The 19343-nt window shown below is 46.3% G+C and overlaps 1 protein-coding gene across 4 annotated transcripts in view; it reads right to left on the reverse strand.

Annotated features, from left to right (window-relative positions):
• Nucleotides 1–19343, reverse strand: part of LOC121273482 (neprilysin-like) — a 248314-nt gene that overhangs the window by 13725 nt on the left and 215246 nt on the right. For all 4 annotated transcript variants that reach the window (XM_041180668.1, XM_041180654.1, XM_041180674.1 and 1 more), the window contains exons 18-21: nucleotides 11075–11194; nucleotides 10851–10984; nucleotides 6378–6443; nucleotides 2551–2646 (exon numbers count right to left, since the gene is read on the reverse strand). In XM_041180668.1, the coding sequence (XP_041036602.1) occupies nucleotides 2551–2646; nucleotides 6378–6443; nucleotides 10851–10984; nucleotides 11075–11194 (416 nt within the window). The remainder of the gene's footprint in view (nucleotides 1–2550; nucleotides 2647–6377; nucleotides 6444–10850; nucleotides 10985–11074; nucleotides 11195–19343) is intronic.

Below are 19343 nucleotides of genomic sequence, written 5' to 3' on the forward strand. Positions count from 1 at the left end.
AATATGAAAATAAAGAACTATTGGATCCTTAATTGTATGCCTGAAAATCTCTTGAAAGCTAATGCATATTGATTTAAAATTAGTTCTGCATCTTGGTAAAAAGTGCAAGCAGAGAGAGCTATTAATAAAATCAGTTCCAGTATTTTTATTGACATTCCAGAGGACAAAGAAGATATTTTAAATCCTGACATGAATTTTAATACAGGGTTTAAAAGTTTGGACTAAAATATGAAGTGAATCACTGTGTGTAAATTTTTTAAATGTTGTTTGCTAACTAACATTAAAATGTTTTTTACTTATTCTTTCATAAGCTGTAGATGTCACTGGCAAGGCCAGCATGTGTTGCCCAACCCTAATTTCCCTTGAACTGATTGGCTGTTAAGAGTCAACCACATTTCTGTGGGTCTGGAGTCACATGTAGGTCAGACCAGGTAAGGACAACAGATTTCCTTCCCTAAAGGGAATTAGAGATCTAGGTGGGTTTTTACAACAATCAGCAATGGTTTCATGGACACCATTACTAAGACTAGCTTTTTAATTCCCCTTGAATTTAAGCTCCACTAACTACCATGGTGGGATTTGAACGCTTCTCCTCAGGACATAAGCCTAAACTGCTGGATTACTAGGCCAGTGACATTACCACTATGCCAACATCTCCCCCTCTCTCTCTATATTAACTATGCTGTGGAATCCTCACATCCCAGTCATAAGACTACTGGGGAGAGCAAGAAAAGAAAGGAATATTTATGTTAAATCTAATTGTGATGCTATTGTAAAGCTCACCACAAAGACAAAGAAATGCATACTGTAGGTTAAAGTATTACTTGAGGCATTACTCCTGAGAACTGAGAGCAGTTAATATTCTTTTTTTCTCAAACTTTCCTCACATTTTCTCCTCCCAGCCACTCACCAACCTGAATCAGGCATGTCAAACATCTCTTTGCTGTCAAGGTCAAAATCCTGGAACTCCCTACTTAACAGTACCTTCACTACAGGGACTGCAGTGATGCAAGAAAGCCCATCCTTCACCTTTTCAGGGAAATTAGGGATGAGCAGTAAATGTTGGCCTTGGCAGTGACACTTGCATCCCAAGAATAAATTGAAAAACTGTTTCCATTCTCTCCTCAGCAATCTGACCTGGGATGCGGCATTGCTCTATGAGGGCTCTTTGGTGCTTTGTTCAGAGGACAAGCTTCAAATGCAAACAGTGGTCAGCTATCTGTCCGTGGGAGCGTCGTAGCGGAGCCTGATTCTAACCTTGCCCACTCACCACACACAGGAGCTTAATTGCTCATGTTGAGATCTGCTAGCGCTGCACATATCAGGGATGTGAGGAGCTGAGCCAGAGAAGACGAATCCCAAAAAAATGTTCAGAGGGAAATATTTGGTCTTTCGCTCCTTCAGAACTTGCCTGTGCTGAATTAATTTAACCGGTAAATTCTGAAAAGCATCTTGTAGGAATTAAGTCCCATAGGGAAAGAAATTGTTGCATAAAATGGACTAAAATACGTGTTAAACACACCAATTTAATAATGGGATGGCCTCAATCTGTGCAGGTGTTAATCCCAATGCTAAATTTGTGAAGCCCATCTTTTAGACATCTCAGTTCAATGCCTAAAACAGGGAATTAGGCCTCATGAGTAGGTAGATTAAGAGCCCAAAGCTGATCAAGAGACCCCCCTTTTTGATCACTTGTCTGTAATGGCCGGTACGAGTGCTGAATCTGGTCCACTTAGGATTCCTCAGCGACTGCCTCTGGCTGCCAAGAATTTATAATCCTTACTTTGCGGAATCAAACCAATCCTGAGGGCGGTAGGAGGAGCAGGAGTGCTTTCCTGATTCTATGTGCATCACAATCTACCCTCTCCCTCCCCCGCTTCCAACACCCACTGCCCCGCCCCCCCAACAAATTACTTGGACATATCCATCAGCCAACATGTGTCAACCCAACACCAATGCTCACTTCACCGGAGAGCTGCCTGGGGACCTGCATCAAGTGTCTGGCACACCTTAGTCTGATGTAAGAGGGGGCTCACATGATATGGTCCAGGCATGTTCTGTGTGCCCAGTTCTTACTGGTAGAAGGTGGGCAATTTCCATCTCAATGACCTATGTGAGTCCATGGGATTAAAGGGGCTGTCATGGACACAAAATCAACTAAGGGATAGAAGGCAGAAAGTAAGACTGACCAATTGTTTTTCTGACTGGAGAGAAGTTTGCAATGGTGTTCTGCAGGGGTCAGGGTTAGGAACGCTGCTGTTTTTGATACACATTAATAACCTGGATTTGGGCTTAGTTACATGGCGTAATCTCAACGTTTGCAGAAAATACAAGGCTTGGAAATGCAGTAAACAATGAGAAGGATAATAGCAGACTCCAGGACAGGCATGGAGACATGGACAGACTGGCAAAATTGACAGACTCATGGCACATAATATGCTTGCAGCTGACACCCTGGCACAATTGCTGCAGATTGGCACCACTGATTTTAAATTCTACTGGGACAGTTTTGAAGCAAAACAAGATTCAGCAGAAACTAGTTGGCCTCACCTGTGCAAAGTTCAGGAAGAAGAGCTGATTGTGGTTCAGGTCGATGCCAGGGAGCAGTCCATCCTTCCCATTTTTCTTCACATGTAATTGATAAGCCTGAAAATGCACGTTCAATGTGACAGATTAGAAACCGCAGCACAGATTTGGAGTGCTGACAATGCACAATGCGCATGTGCCTGAAAGGAAGAGGGAAAGGATAGAGGGAGAAATAGGTCAAAGTCTCAGGTATGCCCGTCTGACAAGGCACTCGAATCATTAACTTATCTCTTTCTCTCTTGGCTGCTTACCAACACGGAGAAATATTTCCCCTAGCCAGCCACGCATTAGAAACTTTCTAAACAGTGAGGAGATATTGAGCTGATTCTACTTGGCTGTCCATTCATTTTAATGGGAGGGACGCTATGAGCTGTAGGCCCACAATTTCCTGCAATGTGTTCCCTGCCAAACCATTTGCTTCAACCTTTACAGGAAAGGGGGTGGGCCTGGTGCCGGGTTGCCCGTTAGTGGGTGAAGAAACCAATGAGGTCAGGGAAGCAGAGGCCTTGCCAATCTTAACAACTATTAAGAATAATCACGTTGTCAAAAAACTACTTATGTGGTTGATAAAAGCAAAAAACTGCGGATGCTGGAAATCCAAAACAAAAATAAAAGTAAAAATACCTAGAATAATTCAGCAAGTCTGACAGCATCTGGGAAGAGGAACACAGTTAACGTTTCGAATCCAAATGACCCTTCAACAGAACTAAGTAAAAATAGAAGAGAGGTGAAATATAAGCTGGTTTAAGGGGGGTGGGGGTGGGACAAGCAGAGCTGGATAGAGGGCCAGTGATAGGTGGAGATAATCAAAAGGACAAAGAGGTGTAGAAGGTGGTGATATTATCTAAGAAATGTGCTAATAGGTGACACTAAGGGTAGAAAGCAGGACAAGCAAGGTACAGATAGCCCTAGTGGGGGTGGGGTGAAGGAATCAAAAAAGGCTAAAAGATCGAGATAAAACAATGGATGGAAATACATTTAAAAATAATGGAAATAGGTGGGAAAAGAAAAATCTATATAAATTATTGGAAAAAAAGCCTGGGGCGGGGGGGGGGGGGAAACGGAAAGGGGGTGGGGATGGAGGAGACAGTTCATGATCTAAAGTTGTTGAACTCAATATTCAGTCCGGAAGGCTGTAAAGTGCCTAGTCGGAAGATGAGGTGCTGTTCCTCCAGTTTGCGTTGAGCTTCACTGGAACATTGCAGCAGGTCAAGGGCAGACATGTGGGCATGAGAGCAGGGTGCAGTGTTAAAATGGCAAGCGACAGGGAGGTCTGGGTCATGCTTGCGGACAGAATGAAGGTATTCTGCGAAGCAGTCACCCAGTCTGCGTTTGGTCTCTACAATGTAGAGGAAACCACATTGGACAGAGGAAACTGCAGTAGACTAAGTTGAGGGAAGTGCAAGTGAAATGCTGCTTCACTTGAAAGGAATGTTTGGGCCCTTGGACGGTGAGGAGAGGGGATGTGAAGGGGCAGGTGTTGCACCTTCTGCGGTTGCACGGGAAGGTGCCGTGGGAGGAGGGTTGAGTTGTTGGGGGTGATAAGAGGAGTGGACCAGGGTGTCCCGGAGGGAACAATCCCTGCGGAATGCCGTCGGGGGGGTGAAGGGAAGATGTGTCTGGTGATGGCATTATGCTGGAGTTGGCGGAAATGGCGAAGGATGATCCTTTGAATGCGGAGGCTGGTGGGGTGATAAGTGAGGACAAGGGGGAACCTATCATGTTTCTGGGAAGGAGGAGAAGGCGTGAGGGCGGATGTGTGGGAGATGGGCTAGATATGGTTGAGGGCCCTGTCAACCACCGTGGGTGGAAAACCTTGATTAAGGAAGAAGGAGGACATGTCAGAGGAACTGTTTTTGAAAGTGGCATCATCAGAACAGATGCGACGGAGGTGAAGGAACTGAGAGAATGGGATGGAGTCCTTACAGGAAGTGGGGTGTAAGGAGCTGTAGTCGAGGTAGCTGTGGGAGTTGGTGAGTTTGTAATGGATATTGGTGGACAGTCTATCACCAGAGATTGAGACAGAGAGGTCAAGGAAAGGAAGGGAAGTGTCAGAGATGGACCATGTGAAAATGATGGAGGGGTGGAAATTGGAAGCAAAATTATTAAATTTTTCCAAGTCCCGACGAGAGCACGAAGCAGCACCCAAGTTATCATCAATGTACCGGAGAAAGAGTTGTGGAAGGGGGCCGGAGTAGGACTGGAACAAGGAATGTTCCACATACCCCACGAAGAGACAGGCATAGCTGGGGCCCATGCGGGTACCCATAGCCACACCTTTTATTTGGAGGAAGTGAGAGGAGTTTAAGGAGAGTTTAACGGGCAGTTAATGAGCTAATCCAACAAGTTCTTAAACATAATGGGGAGGCAAAGGGCGAGAAGCCTTTTGTGCAATATAAAAATAAACTGAGAAACGTAAATCATTCAACAGATTCTGGAGAGCTGCAGGGCACAGCATATTACTCAATCCCCTGAAGTTGCTGACCGAATAACAGCTTGTGTCTTTAACATTATTATCCCAGCAAGATTTAGTCCAGTAAAATATTTTACAAGGAGTTAAATTCCCACTTAATTATCTCAAACATTGGGCTGGATTTTAAAGGGTGCTTTGCTCCCTCCCTCCCTTTGCTGGCCTTAAAGCTGAGGAGTGGAGGGAGCCAACCCACCATCCTGATGGCTGCCCTGCAACAATTTAACATTGGGAGCAGGGTTAATCGCTTTAAGGTGAGACTTAAGCTCCTTTCTCGGGGGGGATGCCCTGCCTTGGAGAGATGCCGGCCAATCAGATGGGCCAGCAACTCTGTAGCCCCAGCAGGGCCTGCCAGGAGTGGTGGTCACTGCAGGAATTGCAGGCAGTCTCACCCCGCTGAGGGGCCCAAATTAATCCGGGATTGGGGATCTCAGCTAGGGGCGTAAAGGAGCTGGGGGTCTGGGTTCAAGAGGTCAGGTGAGGGGGGGATGGTAACTTTGGTGACTGGGTGATGGGGGTGAAGAGATGTCTCTGAAGGGCCCAGGAGAAGGGGTCTCTGCAAAGGAGTTCCCACCTTTTAGCCCCGCTGGGCTTTCCATACGGTGTGGGCCTCCCCGGCTGAGACAGGATTAGGCCCTTAAGTGGCCATTAATTTGGGGCCTCAGTAGGCCCAAGGATTGGCAGGCCACCCAAGCTCCCCTGCCCCCACTCCACTCCCATAGATCAGGGCAGGTGGATAGGCGGCAGGAAGGGCACCCACTGGATTTTAGGCGCTTCCTCCTACCATATGACAGCGTAAAATCCAAGCCCCATCGAATGAAATGCATCCACTTTTCCTCTCAGGAGCGGTGCAGCTCAGTCTGTGTCATCCCATGAACAAGTATACTGAACAGTTCTTTAGCCAGCTGACTGCAGCACTTGACCCAGTTCCAACATCCTGCAAGGGAACCAGCCAAATGACTGCAAAGTGACACCCAATGCACAAACCGAACAGCTGTTCAGTTTCTACATTAGGTTGACACAGGTTACATGCATAGCAACTGACACAGGCTGATGAGAGTAACCCAAGGGGAAATGCATTTAAACCCCAAGAATTCACATTCAATTGTGTGCCCGAACCTCTCAATCTCTCTACCCATCTCTCTTCTCTATTAATACACTCTGTAAAATCTACTTCTTTGACTAAGCTTTTGGTCATATCTCCTTATATAGCTTGGCATCAAATTGTGTTTGATACTTGGTCCTGTGAAGTAGCTTAAGAAGTTTTACTATGTTAAAGAAATTCAAGTGCTGGCCATCGAAGGCAAAGGTGCTGACTCACCTTGTAGGCTTGTCTGATGCCTCCATTGTCTGCAATATTCTCCCCTAGTGTATTAATACCACTCAGCTGCAATTTGATAAGCAAAAACATAACATAGATTAGCAAATGCAGTGGAATCCCAATCCTTTGGGATGTTAATGATGCCCCATCTCTACAAATATTTAAATAATGCGGTTTTGGTTCCCACTGGCAAAAGCTCCCATAACACAAAATGGAAGGCTGGAAGTTTGCTGTATGATTAGGAAGGCAGTGCACAGCTCATGGTTCCTGACAACGTGGGGAGCGCAATTTCAATCCACTGTGATTCATGAACAAACACATGGTGCATTGGCCAAGGGGCAGCAAAGAAGTGGAAGTTATATTCCAGCTGTACAGAGTTCTGAGGAGACCCCATCTGGAGTGCTGCATTGAGTTCTGGGTATGACACCTCAGCAAGGATATATTGGCCTTAGATGGGTTGCAGTGAAAATTTAAACTGTGAAGTCAGGTTACATTGACTAGATTGTATTCCCTTGAATGTGAAAGATTAAGGGGTGATCTCATTGAGCTGTTAAAGATGATCAACCCAATTGATAGAGTGGCCAGGGAGAAACCTTTTCTTCTGTTGGGAGACCACAGAACAATGGGCCATAACCTTCAAATTTGAGGGGATTGGGGTGATATCAGGAAGCACTTCTCTCAATCGGCAGTAGAAATGTTGACATCTCTCTCCAAGAGAGCCTTTGATGCTGAGGGTCAGTTGAAAATTTCAAAACTGAGCTTGATAGATTTTTCTTTATTTTTTGATTATTAAGAATTAGACAACCCAGGCAGGGAGGTGGAGTTTAGCAATGATCTAAGCTTTTTTTTATTTCATGCGAGGTGGGCATCGCTGGCAAGTAGCATTTGTTGCCCATCCTTAATTGCCCTTGAACTGAGTGGCTTTATGGGCCATTTGAGAGGGCAGTTAAGAGTTAACCACATTGCTGTGGGTCTCCCTAAAGATCATCAATGAACCAGATGAGTTTTTATAACAATCATGATAGTTCTATATTACTGAGACCAGCCTTTACTTCCAGACTTTATTAATTTAACTTAAATTCCACCAACTACAGTGGGATTTGAACCCACCCCTCCATAGCATCAGCCCAGATCTCTAGATTGCTAATCCAGTAACATTACCACCACCTCCCCAGACTGGGGAGTGAAGTAAAGGGTGGAACAGATTCAAGGAGTGAATGGTCTCCTACCATTCAATTTTTTTATTCATTGCTTGTAGGCATCACTGACGAGGTCAGGATTTATTATCCATCCCCAATTGCCCTTGTTCAGAGGGCACTTAAGAGCCAACCACATTGCTGTGGGTCTGGAGTCATGTGTAGGCCAGACCAGGTAAGGACAACAGATTTCCTTCCTTTAGTAAACTGGATGGGTTTTTATAACAATGGTTCCCTAGTCATCATTAGACTTTTAATTCTAGAATTTTTATTGATTTCAAATTCCACCATCTGCTGTGGTGGGACTCAATCCCACGTCCTCAGACCATTACCCTGGGTCTCTAGATTTCCAGCCCAGTGACAATACCACTACACCATCGCCTCCCCTAACAAAAAAAAAAACATGCAGAGTAGGTAAAGTAAGAATTTCACATGGGAACGGCAATACAGAGCCCAGAATCCAATTTAGTGTACTGCGTTCAATTGTGGACACTGCAGCTCAGGAAGAATACTGGCTTTGGATGAAGTGTAATGTAGGTTCATCAGAATTATAGTGGGATCAAATGGATTAAATCATGAGATTACGTGTGCACAACCATGTGTGAAGAAACATGGGAAGGATAGCTATCCTTCTAGAATTGATTTGAACAACAATCAGTTGGGCGAGCGGTGGGGGGAAATACTTTGTTAGCAGATTTTTCATATGTGCTGTTCGGGAAGGCAGGAAATCTGGCAGGGCAAAGATAGAAGTGAAGTGGCAAACACAACTTAAGGGGGAAGGCTGAGGAGATCAGGAGTGGAGGGGGTTACTTGGCGGGAGGGGGGGGGTCCACTGAACAGTGAAATTTGGACAACACACCAATCAGCAAGGAGTTGAACTCAAGGATACATTTAAGATTAAAAGGCCTCAGAAACAATGAGGATAATATTATTGCCAGTCCTGCTTTACTCAACTGCAACTTCTCACCCATTTAAGTCGATTTACAAATGGCTCTCTCCCAAGCTCTATTGCCCGTGTCGTGAGAAAGTGGTGGGGGCAGAATGGTCTGACAATATTAATGGTGTTTGGATCCTAACCATAGTCTAGGACTCTCATTTTAATGCACTAATTAGATCTTTGCTGGTTTCAGGAAGGCTGACTGCTGAGGTCATGGCTATCTAAAAATGACAATGGGGGCTAATTCAGCCATTTGCCTCGGTGATTTTCATCCCGATACAAGTCTTCTCACACAGAAGGATCTCCGGGAAGCGGAACTTGGCCCTTGTGTACTTCACTTCCTGGGTCGGTGGTCGAGGCGGCAAACTACAGTCAGGAATTTGCACACAGCTGTCCATTCAACCATACATCCGGTGACATCCTGGCTCTGCGGGAAACTCCCGATTTATGTCAACATTTGGGATTAGGTTGGATAGGTGGATGAAGGAAAAGGAGTTGAAAGGGTTTAGGAACAGGGTGGGTAAGTGCAGTGATTGGGACATTTTGTCACGGAGGATAATTGCTGACAGGGATTAGTTGAACTGAATGGCCTGTTTACATTTTCAATTTATTTCTTTCGCCGCCTCTCAAGATCTTTTCTTTAACAACTACACGACATGCTAAGATATACATCCAGAGTTGCGAACTGCTCTATAGTTCCTTAAAAAAATGGGCCATACACGTTAGCATTAGACGAGTGTAGGAGATGATTTGACCAGGGTTTGGAGGAGGGGAGGAATCCTGTTTGCAGGAACAGGTGACTCGACAGTGTTCAGCAGGCAAAAGATGCTGGACTTCATCTTGCTTGTGTCAGGCTAATTGTAGCATCTGTAGTAGGTGATGTCAGCTAACCCAACACAGCCAAGGAATGAAACCTGGGGCAGGTTTTTCCGGTCGGCGAGCGAGGGCGGGGCCCACTCGCCAACACGTCAAATCACGTGGGGATACGTCGGGCGTGTGTCCCGATGTCACCCTGTGTCATTTAGATTCTCATTTCTGCGGGCGCACAGCCGAATCGGCTGTGCACCCGCCGAACTGCATACGGCCTATTAAGGCCATTAAAAAACTATTTTATTTGATTGATGGACCCATCCGAACAGCCTTAATGTTGGTGGGCAGGCCGGGAACCCAGGCGGGCTTCGGAAAAAGCATAAAACCTCATCCACGGGCAGGATGAGGTTTCATGAGGGCTTTTAAATGTTTATCAAATGTTTAAATAAAGGTCAAGGACATGTCCTGACTCATGTGACAGTGTTACACGAGGGGACATGTCAGGGAACTTTTTTTATTATCTGACTGGCAACATTTTATTTGGAGCCGATCTCCGTGAGGCAGCACTTTGCCCTGAGGGAACACCAGCCCCCTACACACCCACACAGGGAGCGCATAGTGCAGTGCTTCCTGGCGGACGTCATGCTGGGTGGGTCCTAACTGGCCCGCCCACGTAAAATGACGGTGCCACCACCCCCCCCCCGACCACTGGCACCCGCTCACGCACTTCCCCCCCCAACAGGGGGAAAATGATCCCCCTGGTATGTGTGACCCGATTCCTTTACCACTAGAGGGGCTGCAATTAACAACTGTTCTGAACAATTGACCCATCATCTCGCTGACACCTTTAACTGGGATTGGCTGTTGAGTCTGGTACTGGCATTCACCTGCCAATAAAAAAGTAGAGAGCCTCCGGAGAGGGCGCAAAAAAAAAGATTTGCAAGGACGATAAAACCTAATAGAGGTTTTTAAAATTATGGAAGTTATTGAAATTATTAATATTGTTATTTTTTATTGTATAATGACCAAAATATTACTCAGTACCCCTGATATAAGGTTCAAGACAGCTTCTTTACTTTTTAATTCTAATTTGGATTGATAACTGGGCATTCTGATTAGACAAGGAAGGTTAGGTTATTGGTAAGTGAATGCTAGTTTTGGTAGTGTAGACACAGAGTGAATGTTGTGGGGAAGTGCAAAAACAGGTGTCCATTGATGTTGATATAAGACAGTCACCCAGGGATCCAATAGTACATTCAGAAGAAACTTCTTTATCCAAAGAGCAGTAAGAATGGGGAACTCATGACCACAGGGAGTGGTTGAAGTGAATAATAAAGATGCATTTATTCAAAAGCTAGGTGAGCAAATGAGGGAGAAGAGAATCGAGGGCGATGGTAATACAATTAAATGAGGAAAGATGGGAGGAGGCTGTAGAAGAGAATAAATGCTGGCATATGGCCTGTTTCTATGCTGTAAAAACCAATGTAAATCAGAATAAATAAAACAGAGGTTTCTAATTTGTTGACATACATGCTGTCCACCTGCCAGATCCCATGAAAAGTTCCCGTACTCGTACACCACGCATTGTGAAAGGTCTTTGAAATTCCTGGCCGATTGTTTAGTCCACCAGTCCATGAGGTTTCCTTCTTTGTCAAAGTTACGACCTGCATCGGGTGCAAAGGCGGATCTGTTAGAATTACAGCTGGCTCTAAACCCGTGTGCTCTCCAGTTTATAATTAATTGGTCAGTCTTACCATTGTCATCGAATCCATGAGTGATTTCATGGCCAATAACCATGCCGATAGCACCAAAGTTCAACGCACTTGGCTGCCCTTTTCCAAAGAAAGGTGGTTGAAGAATACCAGCTGGGAAAACTGGCAAGAAACAAAGTTCAGTTAATTGCCTGAAAAAAGATCGCTTCAATTTCTTTGTCCTTGTCTTGAACTTTCTTTACCAAACCAGCCCTTGTAACCTCCAAAAACCCAGCTCACATGGTCTGTTCTCCTGAGCCAGGGCCTCTCCATATTTGCCCCCACCTTTACCTAGCCAACAGCTCCTGTTTTCCCTTCAAATAATATCACAGAGGATTTTACAGCCACTGGGGCAGGTAGGTGGGCCCTTGGCGTAACATCTCACTTGAAAGGCGACATAGTGCAGCACCCCCTCGGTACAGCGCCAAAGTGGCAACCCAGGTTGTGTGCTCAAGTCCCCCTCAGGGGCGAGAGTGCTATTGACTGACCTATGGCTAACACCACATCCACAGCTTGTTAATTTATGCACATCTATTTAGCGATAGATAACAAAATAATATTTATTATAGAAAGGCTGAGGGGTGACCTGGCAGATGCCTTTATGTTTATGGAACAGTTTAATAAAGTGGATGCAAAGACGATGCCCGTACTTATGATGAGTCCAAAACGGAGTCATAAACATAAGATAGTTACTAAATCCAATGGGGAAGCTTCTGACTCAGAGACAAGAGTGCTAACCACTGAGCCAAACCTGACACTATGGCCAGAATTTTACACAGAGGTGGTGGCCTCATCACAAGGCCTGGAAGCTCTGACCTGTTTTTACTAACATTGGGCCATGAATTGGCTTAGGGTGAGACCTCTGCCCTATCTGGGAGGATTCTCCACTTCTGAGAACTGCTAGCCAATCAGATGGCCGGCAGCGCTCCTGTTCCAAGAGCACCAAGAGGAGTGGCAGCCAACGATTGTCACTGTAGCGGGATTACAAACTGAGTGGGTGGGTTTCACCGGAACCTGCCAGACAGGGCCCGAGGTGCACCATGGGGAGCGCAGTGTGTTGCGGTGTTTGGGGGGGAACAAGCTGGGGTGATGAGTACTAGGGGCAGGGGATTTCTGTTGGGCACAGTGCACCTGATCAGGAAGGACCACAATCCCAGCCCACGTCAAGGGTACCAGGATTCACTGGGTGACCTTGCCACATGGTGTGGGCAACTCCAGTATAGAAGCAGCAGTGGTGGGAGGAGTCCCTCAAGTATCCATTAATTGGCAACTTAAGGGCCCCAATTGTCCCATGGATCATCCTACACCTCCCCTTCACCTGTCACCACTACAATTCCAATGGCAGTGGGCAGGAGATGAGCATGGATGGCACCCACCGGCCCATTTTATTCACCCATGCTCCTGTTAGCCTGCTCCAAGGGGAGGTTGGGGAGCGATGGGGGAAGGGGAGGGGGGGAGGTTGGGGGGCAATGGGGGAAGGGGAGGGGGGGAGCATAAATTCCAGCCTATGTACTGGGAGACCATCTGTCTGCTGCCTCACTGGAAACATCTGCATTAAGAAAGAAAGGGGAGAGAAGAAAAAGAAGGGATGAAAGAGATGAAACAGTGGAGACAGGAAAGAAAAGGATGGATAAATTTTGACAACAGATGCTCTGCAGTATTGACATTCATTTCAATAATCAATGAAAGTGAATAAACATTATTATCCATTAATAGCCAAAATGCAAGAATCTCAAGCCCAGATGAATAGGAATCATAATGCTAACCAGGAAAAGTAAGTGTGCAGGCTAACACAGATCACGTCGCTCATATCAACAATTAATTTTCTTGCTCACAAGGAGGGGTCTGAAGGTATTTGGATTAAAGGAAGTTGCCTGACAAATTAATGCTCACTTGCTGTCTGTAACATAAAGCAGTCTCATAAATTCACCTCACTGAAATCCATTACAGAGAGCCGACTGAAGGATTAGAGAAGCACATGTGAAAAACAGCTTGGCCAAGCAATTGACCATGCCGAAGTTTATGCTGTGATATGATTGGATATTGGTCTGTACAAGGTGCACTCCTGAATTTAAGACACTCAAGCTGCTTATAGAAGTGAGCAGTCTTGCTGAAGAGACTATCTAAGGCAGAACCAAAACTTCAGTTATGAAGTCCACAAGCGCTGTACACTTTTGGAACAGGTCCTTTACTATTGGTGAAAAATTCATGTGTCCATATTTGCCTCAATCAGGAAGACAGTGTATTTTCTTTTAAATTGGGTGACATTAGCGAAATAGGTCTGTGTATTGGGCGCCATGGAGACTGGGAAAAAAATAACTCAATTAGAGAACAATTTTCTCTGATGAAGCAATTTTCCAATTGCACTTTCCTTTGATTCGTGCACCTTATAGTGAGCTCAAAGTCTCACCAGCAACTTCAATTATAGCTGTTCATTACCATCATTTCCATTAACTGTAAAAGAAGAGGTACATTTAGCAGAAAGGCTGGATTTATTCCACCGACCCCGGCTGAAGATGCACGTTTGAACATTGGGTGTACAACTACTTGAATTCACATAGTGCCTTTAACGAAATTAAATGACCCAGGCACATGATTGGACAAGAAATGTCACTGAGCCAAAGGAAGAGAGACATTAGGACAGCTGGTGACTAACTCAGTCACAGAGGTAAACTTGAAAGAGCGTCTTGAAGGAGGAGAGAGAGGCGGAGATGTTTAGGGATGAAGATCCAGAGCCTTGGAAGCCGAAGGCACGGAACCCAGTGGTGGAGTGGTGAAAATCAGGGATGTGCGAGAGGCCAGAATTGAGGGAGCACAGGTACTTTGGAGGGCTGAAGATCTGGAGGAAGTTACAGAGGTGAGGAATGGCGAGGTCATAGAAGCATTGAACGCGAGGATAAAGATTTTGTTTTGGAGGCATCAGTGGACTGGGAGGCAATGTGGATGGGTGAGCATAAGGGTGATAGGTCCGAGTTAGGTTATGGGTAAAACACTATATGTTTAGCTGTGATGTAGCCTCCTTCAAATGTCAAAGCAACTACAGACTCTCAGAACTGAGGATTGCATTTGGAGAATGGTTGGTTGGGCTAAGGCCCTATTTGCCTTCTGAGGTGGACATTAAAGATCCGATGGTACTGTTTGAAGAAGAGCCCTCAGACAATATCTACAACGTTTATGCTGTTCATGTGAGCTTGCTGTGCATAAATTGGCTGCTGCGTTTCCTACATTCCAACAGTGAGCACACTTAAAAAGCATTTCATTGTCTGTAAGGTGATCTGAGATACCCTGGGCTGCAAACGACGCTATATAAATGCAAGCGCTTTCTCTCTTTAACATCGTAAATAGGTATGTGAAAGTTGACACTGTGCAATCGCAGATCCATTTCAATTGACAATACTCTCCACCGCCACTGCGATTTTTTTTGTTTTTGTTTGCAATCTTGTTGACTTTGATCTCTTCGATCAGACGTGAGACATCCTGCCCCTTCTAATTCTCATTGGTGCAATTCCATATCTGGACAAAAGGTGGAGCAATTTAAGAAGAATCGTCTGAAAAATGACTGGTGGAGAAGTAACGGGTAAACTATGTCCTCGATTTGCGCTGTTGTTGCGTTACTGAAAAGTGCAACTTTAAATGAAACAACTTTAAGCGAATCAGATTTTCCCATTACAGCCAATGTAAAAGCTGTAGTTAGGCTGTGTAGGATATTTCTCATCAGGAAAAAAACATTGAAGTATTACACCTGTAAGATGAAATCCTGTATATTTCTAAATTCCTATACGTGTAAATGAAATAACTTTTAAAATAAAACAAACTTAAAAAAAAAGTAACATGTTAACTCATCCCGCTTTCCAATCCTCCATTTTGAAACTGAACCCCTCCCCAAATCTCCTGCTTCCTGATCCTCCCGCTCTCAACTCACCCGCCGGCCAACTCTCTGGGCGCTTCACCCCCGCACCCCCCCACCCCTCTCCACTCCCCCCACCACCCCCCCCACCACTCCCAGCACCCCCGCTCCCCGGCCCCCCTGTCCCTGGACCCCCCCACTCCTCCCGCTCCCCGGTCCCCCTGCCCCCCGCTCCGTCCCCTGCTCCCCAGCACCCCCCCCCCCCCACAACCCAGCTCGCTCCCCACCGCCCCCCGCTCCCTGCACACCCCCCAGCTCCTCCTACCGCTCCCAGCCCACCCACCCCCCCCCAGCTCCCCGGTTTTCCTGCTTCCTGCATCTCCCTGCCGCTGCTTCCCTGAGCCACCCTCTCCCGTTTGCCACTTTCCTTTCTCGAACGCTCGCTGCGTGTGTGAGGGCTTGAAGAGGGGCATTGAGTGGGAGTGTTACGGAGGGAAGTGGCAAGCAGGAGGGAGGCAAGTGAGAGAGAGGTGGTGAGCGGAAGATTTGGAAACGGAGGGAGATGCGGAGTGCGAGGTGCCAGGAAGCTGAAATGAGCAGGAAGCAGGAAGATTGGCAAGCAGGGTGGGTGGCGCGCGGGGTAGTCAGCATGTGGAAGGGGCAGTGAGCGGGTTGGGAAGTGGGAGAGGCGGCGAGCAGGGTGGGCGTCAACCGGGAGGGTCAGCAAGTGGATGGTCAGCCAGTGGGAGAGACAGGAGACTCAGTGAGCGGGAGGAACGACCAGTGGCAAGCGTGAGGGTCGGAGAGCGGGAGGGTCAGGGAGTGGGAGGGTTGTGAAGTGGGGGAGGGTCAGCGAACGGGAGAGGGGGCAAGTGGGAGGGGAGAGTGTGGGAGGAGGTTTGGGAGTGGGACGGTCGGAAAGCAGGAGAAGTTGCTCCAAAATGGCACAGAGTGTGTCACGTGACGCTATGACAGCCCAGCATAAAACAACACTAAAGGAGAAAGCTTGACGATAAGTGCGCATACCAGCCTCATTACATCCATCATGTTAAAGCAGAACGACTTAAAACAAGGCAACTTATAATGGGAACTTAGGGAGCTGACTTCAGTGGAAATGAAAATCAGGAGAGATGTGAAGCAGGTTATCACGCTGTGTCAAAATTACCTCCTCAAGTATCCACCTGCTATTGCCGCCAACAGCCATTTCTAGGCTATAGGACACATAGAGTGGAATCGCCCCAGATTTGCACTAAGTGCAGTGGTGGGTAAGAAAAAGAACATTTTACTTGCCAGCTGCAATGGTGGCTCTTCACATTACATCATCCCAATCCCACTTCATTAATCACGCATTCCTAGGAAACACGCCGTTTTGTGGAGTGGGGCTCTCATTCGCTCACCACGCTGTCACCTCGCCGTTTCCTCACACTGGGCATCATAGTTAAAGTGCAGCTGTGCGCACATCTCTGTGCTTCCAGCCCAGGACTGCTGCACAGAAGACATAGCCCCCCCCGAAAGGCAAGGAGACTGCAGCATCCCCGGAATCAGGGACGCATCCCTGGGATGACTTCTGGACACTGTTGGAGCCCACCGCAATGTCCTCTATCCCCCACTCTGGCCGCAGGAGGCTCACCAGTCTCACTACTCTGGCTTGGGAGGTGGTGGCAGAGGTGATTAGTGCCAAGGCTGCACAGAAGAGGTTGGCCATTCAGTGCAGAAAGAGGGTGAATGATCTCGTCTGTGCCATCAGGGCAAGGCAACTATCTCATCGCTCTAAACTCACACACTCACAATAAATCCAATTCTGCAAGCTTCTGCATTCTTCCTGAAAGTTCACCCTGTGTTTTGGTAAAGCAGCCAGAGTCAACAAGCTGTCAATAACTCCACTTCACCTGCCTGCTGGGCAATGTTGGATTGTACCATTTTCCCTTTGAATACTCAGACTCATACTCATTGGCATCTATGAAGGAGGCCATCAGCCCATCATGTCCGTGCCAGTCAACAAAGATCTGACTACACTAGTCTCATTTTCCAGCATTTGGCCCCTACCCCTGGAGGCTAAGGCAATTTAAGTGAATATCTAAATACTTCTTAAATGTTACAAGAGCTTCTGACTCAACCAACCTTTCAGGCAGTGAATTTCAGACTCCTACCACCCTCTGGGTGAAAAAATTTCGCCTCAACTCCCCTCTTAACCTTCTACCTCTTACCTTAAATTTATGCCCCCTGGTTATTGACCCCACTACTAATGGAAAAAGTGCCTTCCTACCCATCCTATTTATGCCCCTCATAATCTTATGCACCTCTATCAGGTCCCCTTTCAACCTTCGCTGCTCCAAGGAAAACAACCCCAGCCTATCCAATCCTTCCTCATAGCTCAGACCCTCCAGCCCAGACAGCATCCTGGTAAATCTCCTCTGCACCCTCTCAAGTGCAATCACATCCTTCCTATAATGTGGTGACCAGAACTGCACACAGTACTCCAGTTGTGGCCTAACCAGCGTTTTATACAGTTCCAGCATAACCTCCCTGCTCTTGTATTCTGTGACTCAGCTAATAAAGGCAAGTATCCCATATGCCTTCTTCACAACCTTATCAACCTGCCCTGCTACCTTCAGGGATCTATGGATATGCACACCAAGATCCCTCTGATCGTCAGTATTTTTCGGGGTCCTACCATTCATAGTGTAATCCTTTGCTTTGTTAGCCCTCCCCAAGTGCATTACCTCATACTTTTCCAGGTTGAATTCTATTTGCCACTGCTCTGCCTACCTGACCAGTCCATTGATATCCTCCTGCAGTTTACAGATATCCTCCTCACTATTTACCACCCTACCAATTTTCGTGCCATCTGTGAACCTCTTGATCATACTCCCAACATTTAAGTCCAAATCATTTATGTACACCACAAACAGCAAGGGTCCCAGCACCGAGCCCTGCAGAAACCCATTGGAAACAGACTTCCAGTCACAGAAACATCCCTCTACCATCACCCTCTGCTTCCTGCCTCTCAGCCAATTTTAGATCCAACATGCCACTTTGCCTTGGATCCCATGGACTATTACTTTCTTGACCAGTTTGCCATGAGGGACCTTATCAAAAGTCCATGTGGACCACATCAAATGCATTACCCTTATCAACAATCCTGGTTACCTCCTCAAAAAATTCGATGAAATTTGTCAAACGCGATCTTTCCATAACAAATCCATGCTGACTCTCCCTGATTGATCTGTGTCTCTCCAAGTGCAGATATATTCTGTCCCTCAGGATTCTTTCTAGTAACTTCCCCACCACCAAGGTTAGACTGACTGGCCTGTAATTTTCTGGTCTATCCCTTCCTCCCTTTTTTAATAATGAGACAACGTTAGCAGTCCTCCAGTCCTCTGGCACCTTACCTGTGGCCAGAGAGGATTTGAAAATTACTGCCAGGGCCCCTGATATCTTTTCCCTTGCCTCCCTCAACAGCCTGGGATACATCTCATCTGGCTTGAGGATTTATCCACTTTTAAGGCCGCTAAACCCACTAGTACCTCTTCTCTCTCTCTATGTTAATTTCCTCTAATATTTCTGTCCTCCACCCTGATGTCCATATCTGCATCATCCTTTCCATTGTGAAGACTGACGCAAAGTATTCATTGAGGACTGTACCCGTGTCTTTCAGGTCCACACACACACACACACACACCTCTATGGTCCCTAATTGGCCCTATTCTTTCCCTAGTTATTCTCTTGCTCTTTATGTATTTTAAAAACCCCTTTGGGTTTTCCTTTATTCTACCCACCAATGCTTTCTCATGCACTCTCTTAGCTTTCCTAATTTCCTTTTTAAGTTCCCCTCTGCATTTTTTATACTCCTCTAAGGATTCTGCTGCATTGAGCCCTTGGTATCTGCCATAAGCGTGTCTTTTTTCCTTAATCTCAACCTTAATGTCCCTTGACATCAGGGTTCTCCAGACTTGGTCCCCCCTTTGCCTTTACAGGAACATATTTGCCCTGTACTCTTGCTATTATCTCCTTGAATGCCTCCCACTGCTCTGACACAGTTTTATCTGCAAGTAGCTGCTCCCAGTCCACATGGGCCAAATCGCATCTCATCTTCGTAAAATTAGCCTTTCCCCAGTTTAGAATTTTTATTCCCAGCCCAACCTTATCCTTTTGCATAACTATCCTAAATCTAACTGAGTTATGGTCAGTATCTCCAAAATGCTCCCCTGCTGATACGTCTTCCTGCCTGGGCTCATTACCGAATATTAGGTCCAGAATTGCCCCCTCTCTTGTTGGGCTTTTTAAGTATTGGCTAAAAAAGTTCTGGATGCAGCTTAAGAATTTTGCTCCCTCCCCAACTTGCACACTAAATCCATCCCAGTTAATATTTGGATAGTTAAAATCCCCGACTATTACAGCCCTATTATTCTTAGACTTCTCTGA

The sequence above is a fragment of the Carcharodon carcharias genome, chromosome 2 (assembly GCF_017639515.1).
Source record: "Carcharodon carcharias isolate sCarCar2 chromosome 2, sCarCar2.pri, whole genome shotgun sequence".
Taxonomy (NCBI): domain Eukaryota; kingdom Metazoa; phylum Chordata; class Chondrichthyes; order Lamniformes; family Lamnidae; genus Carcharodon; species Carcharodon carcharias.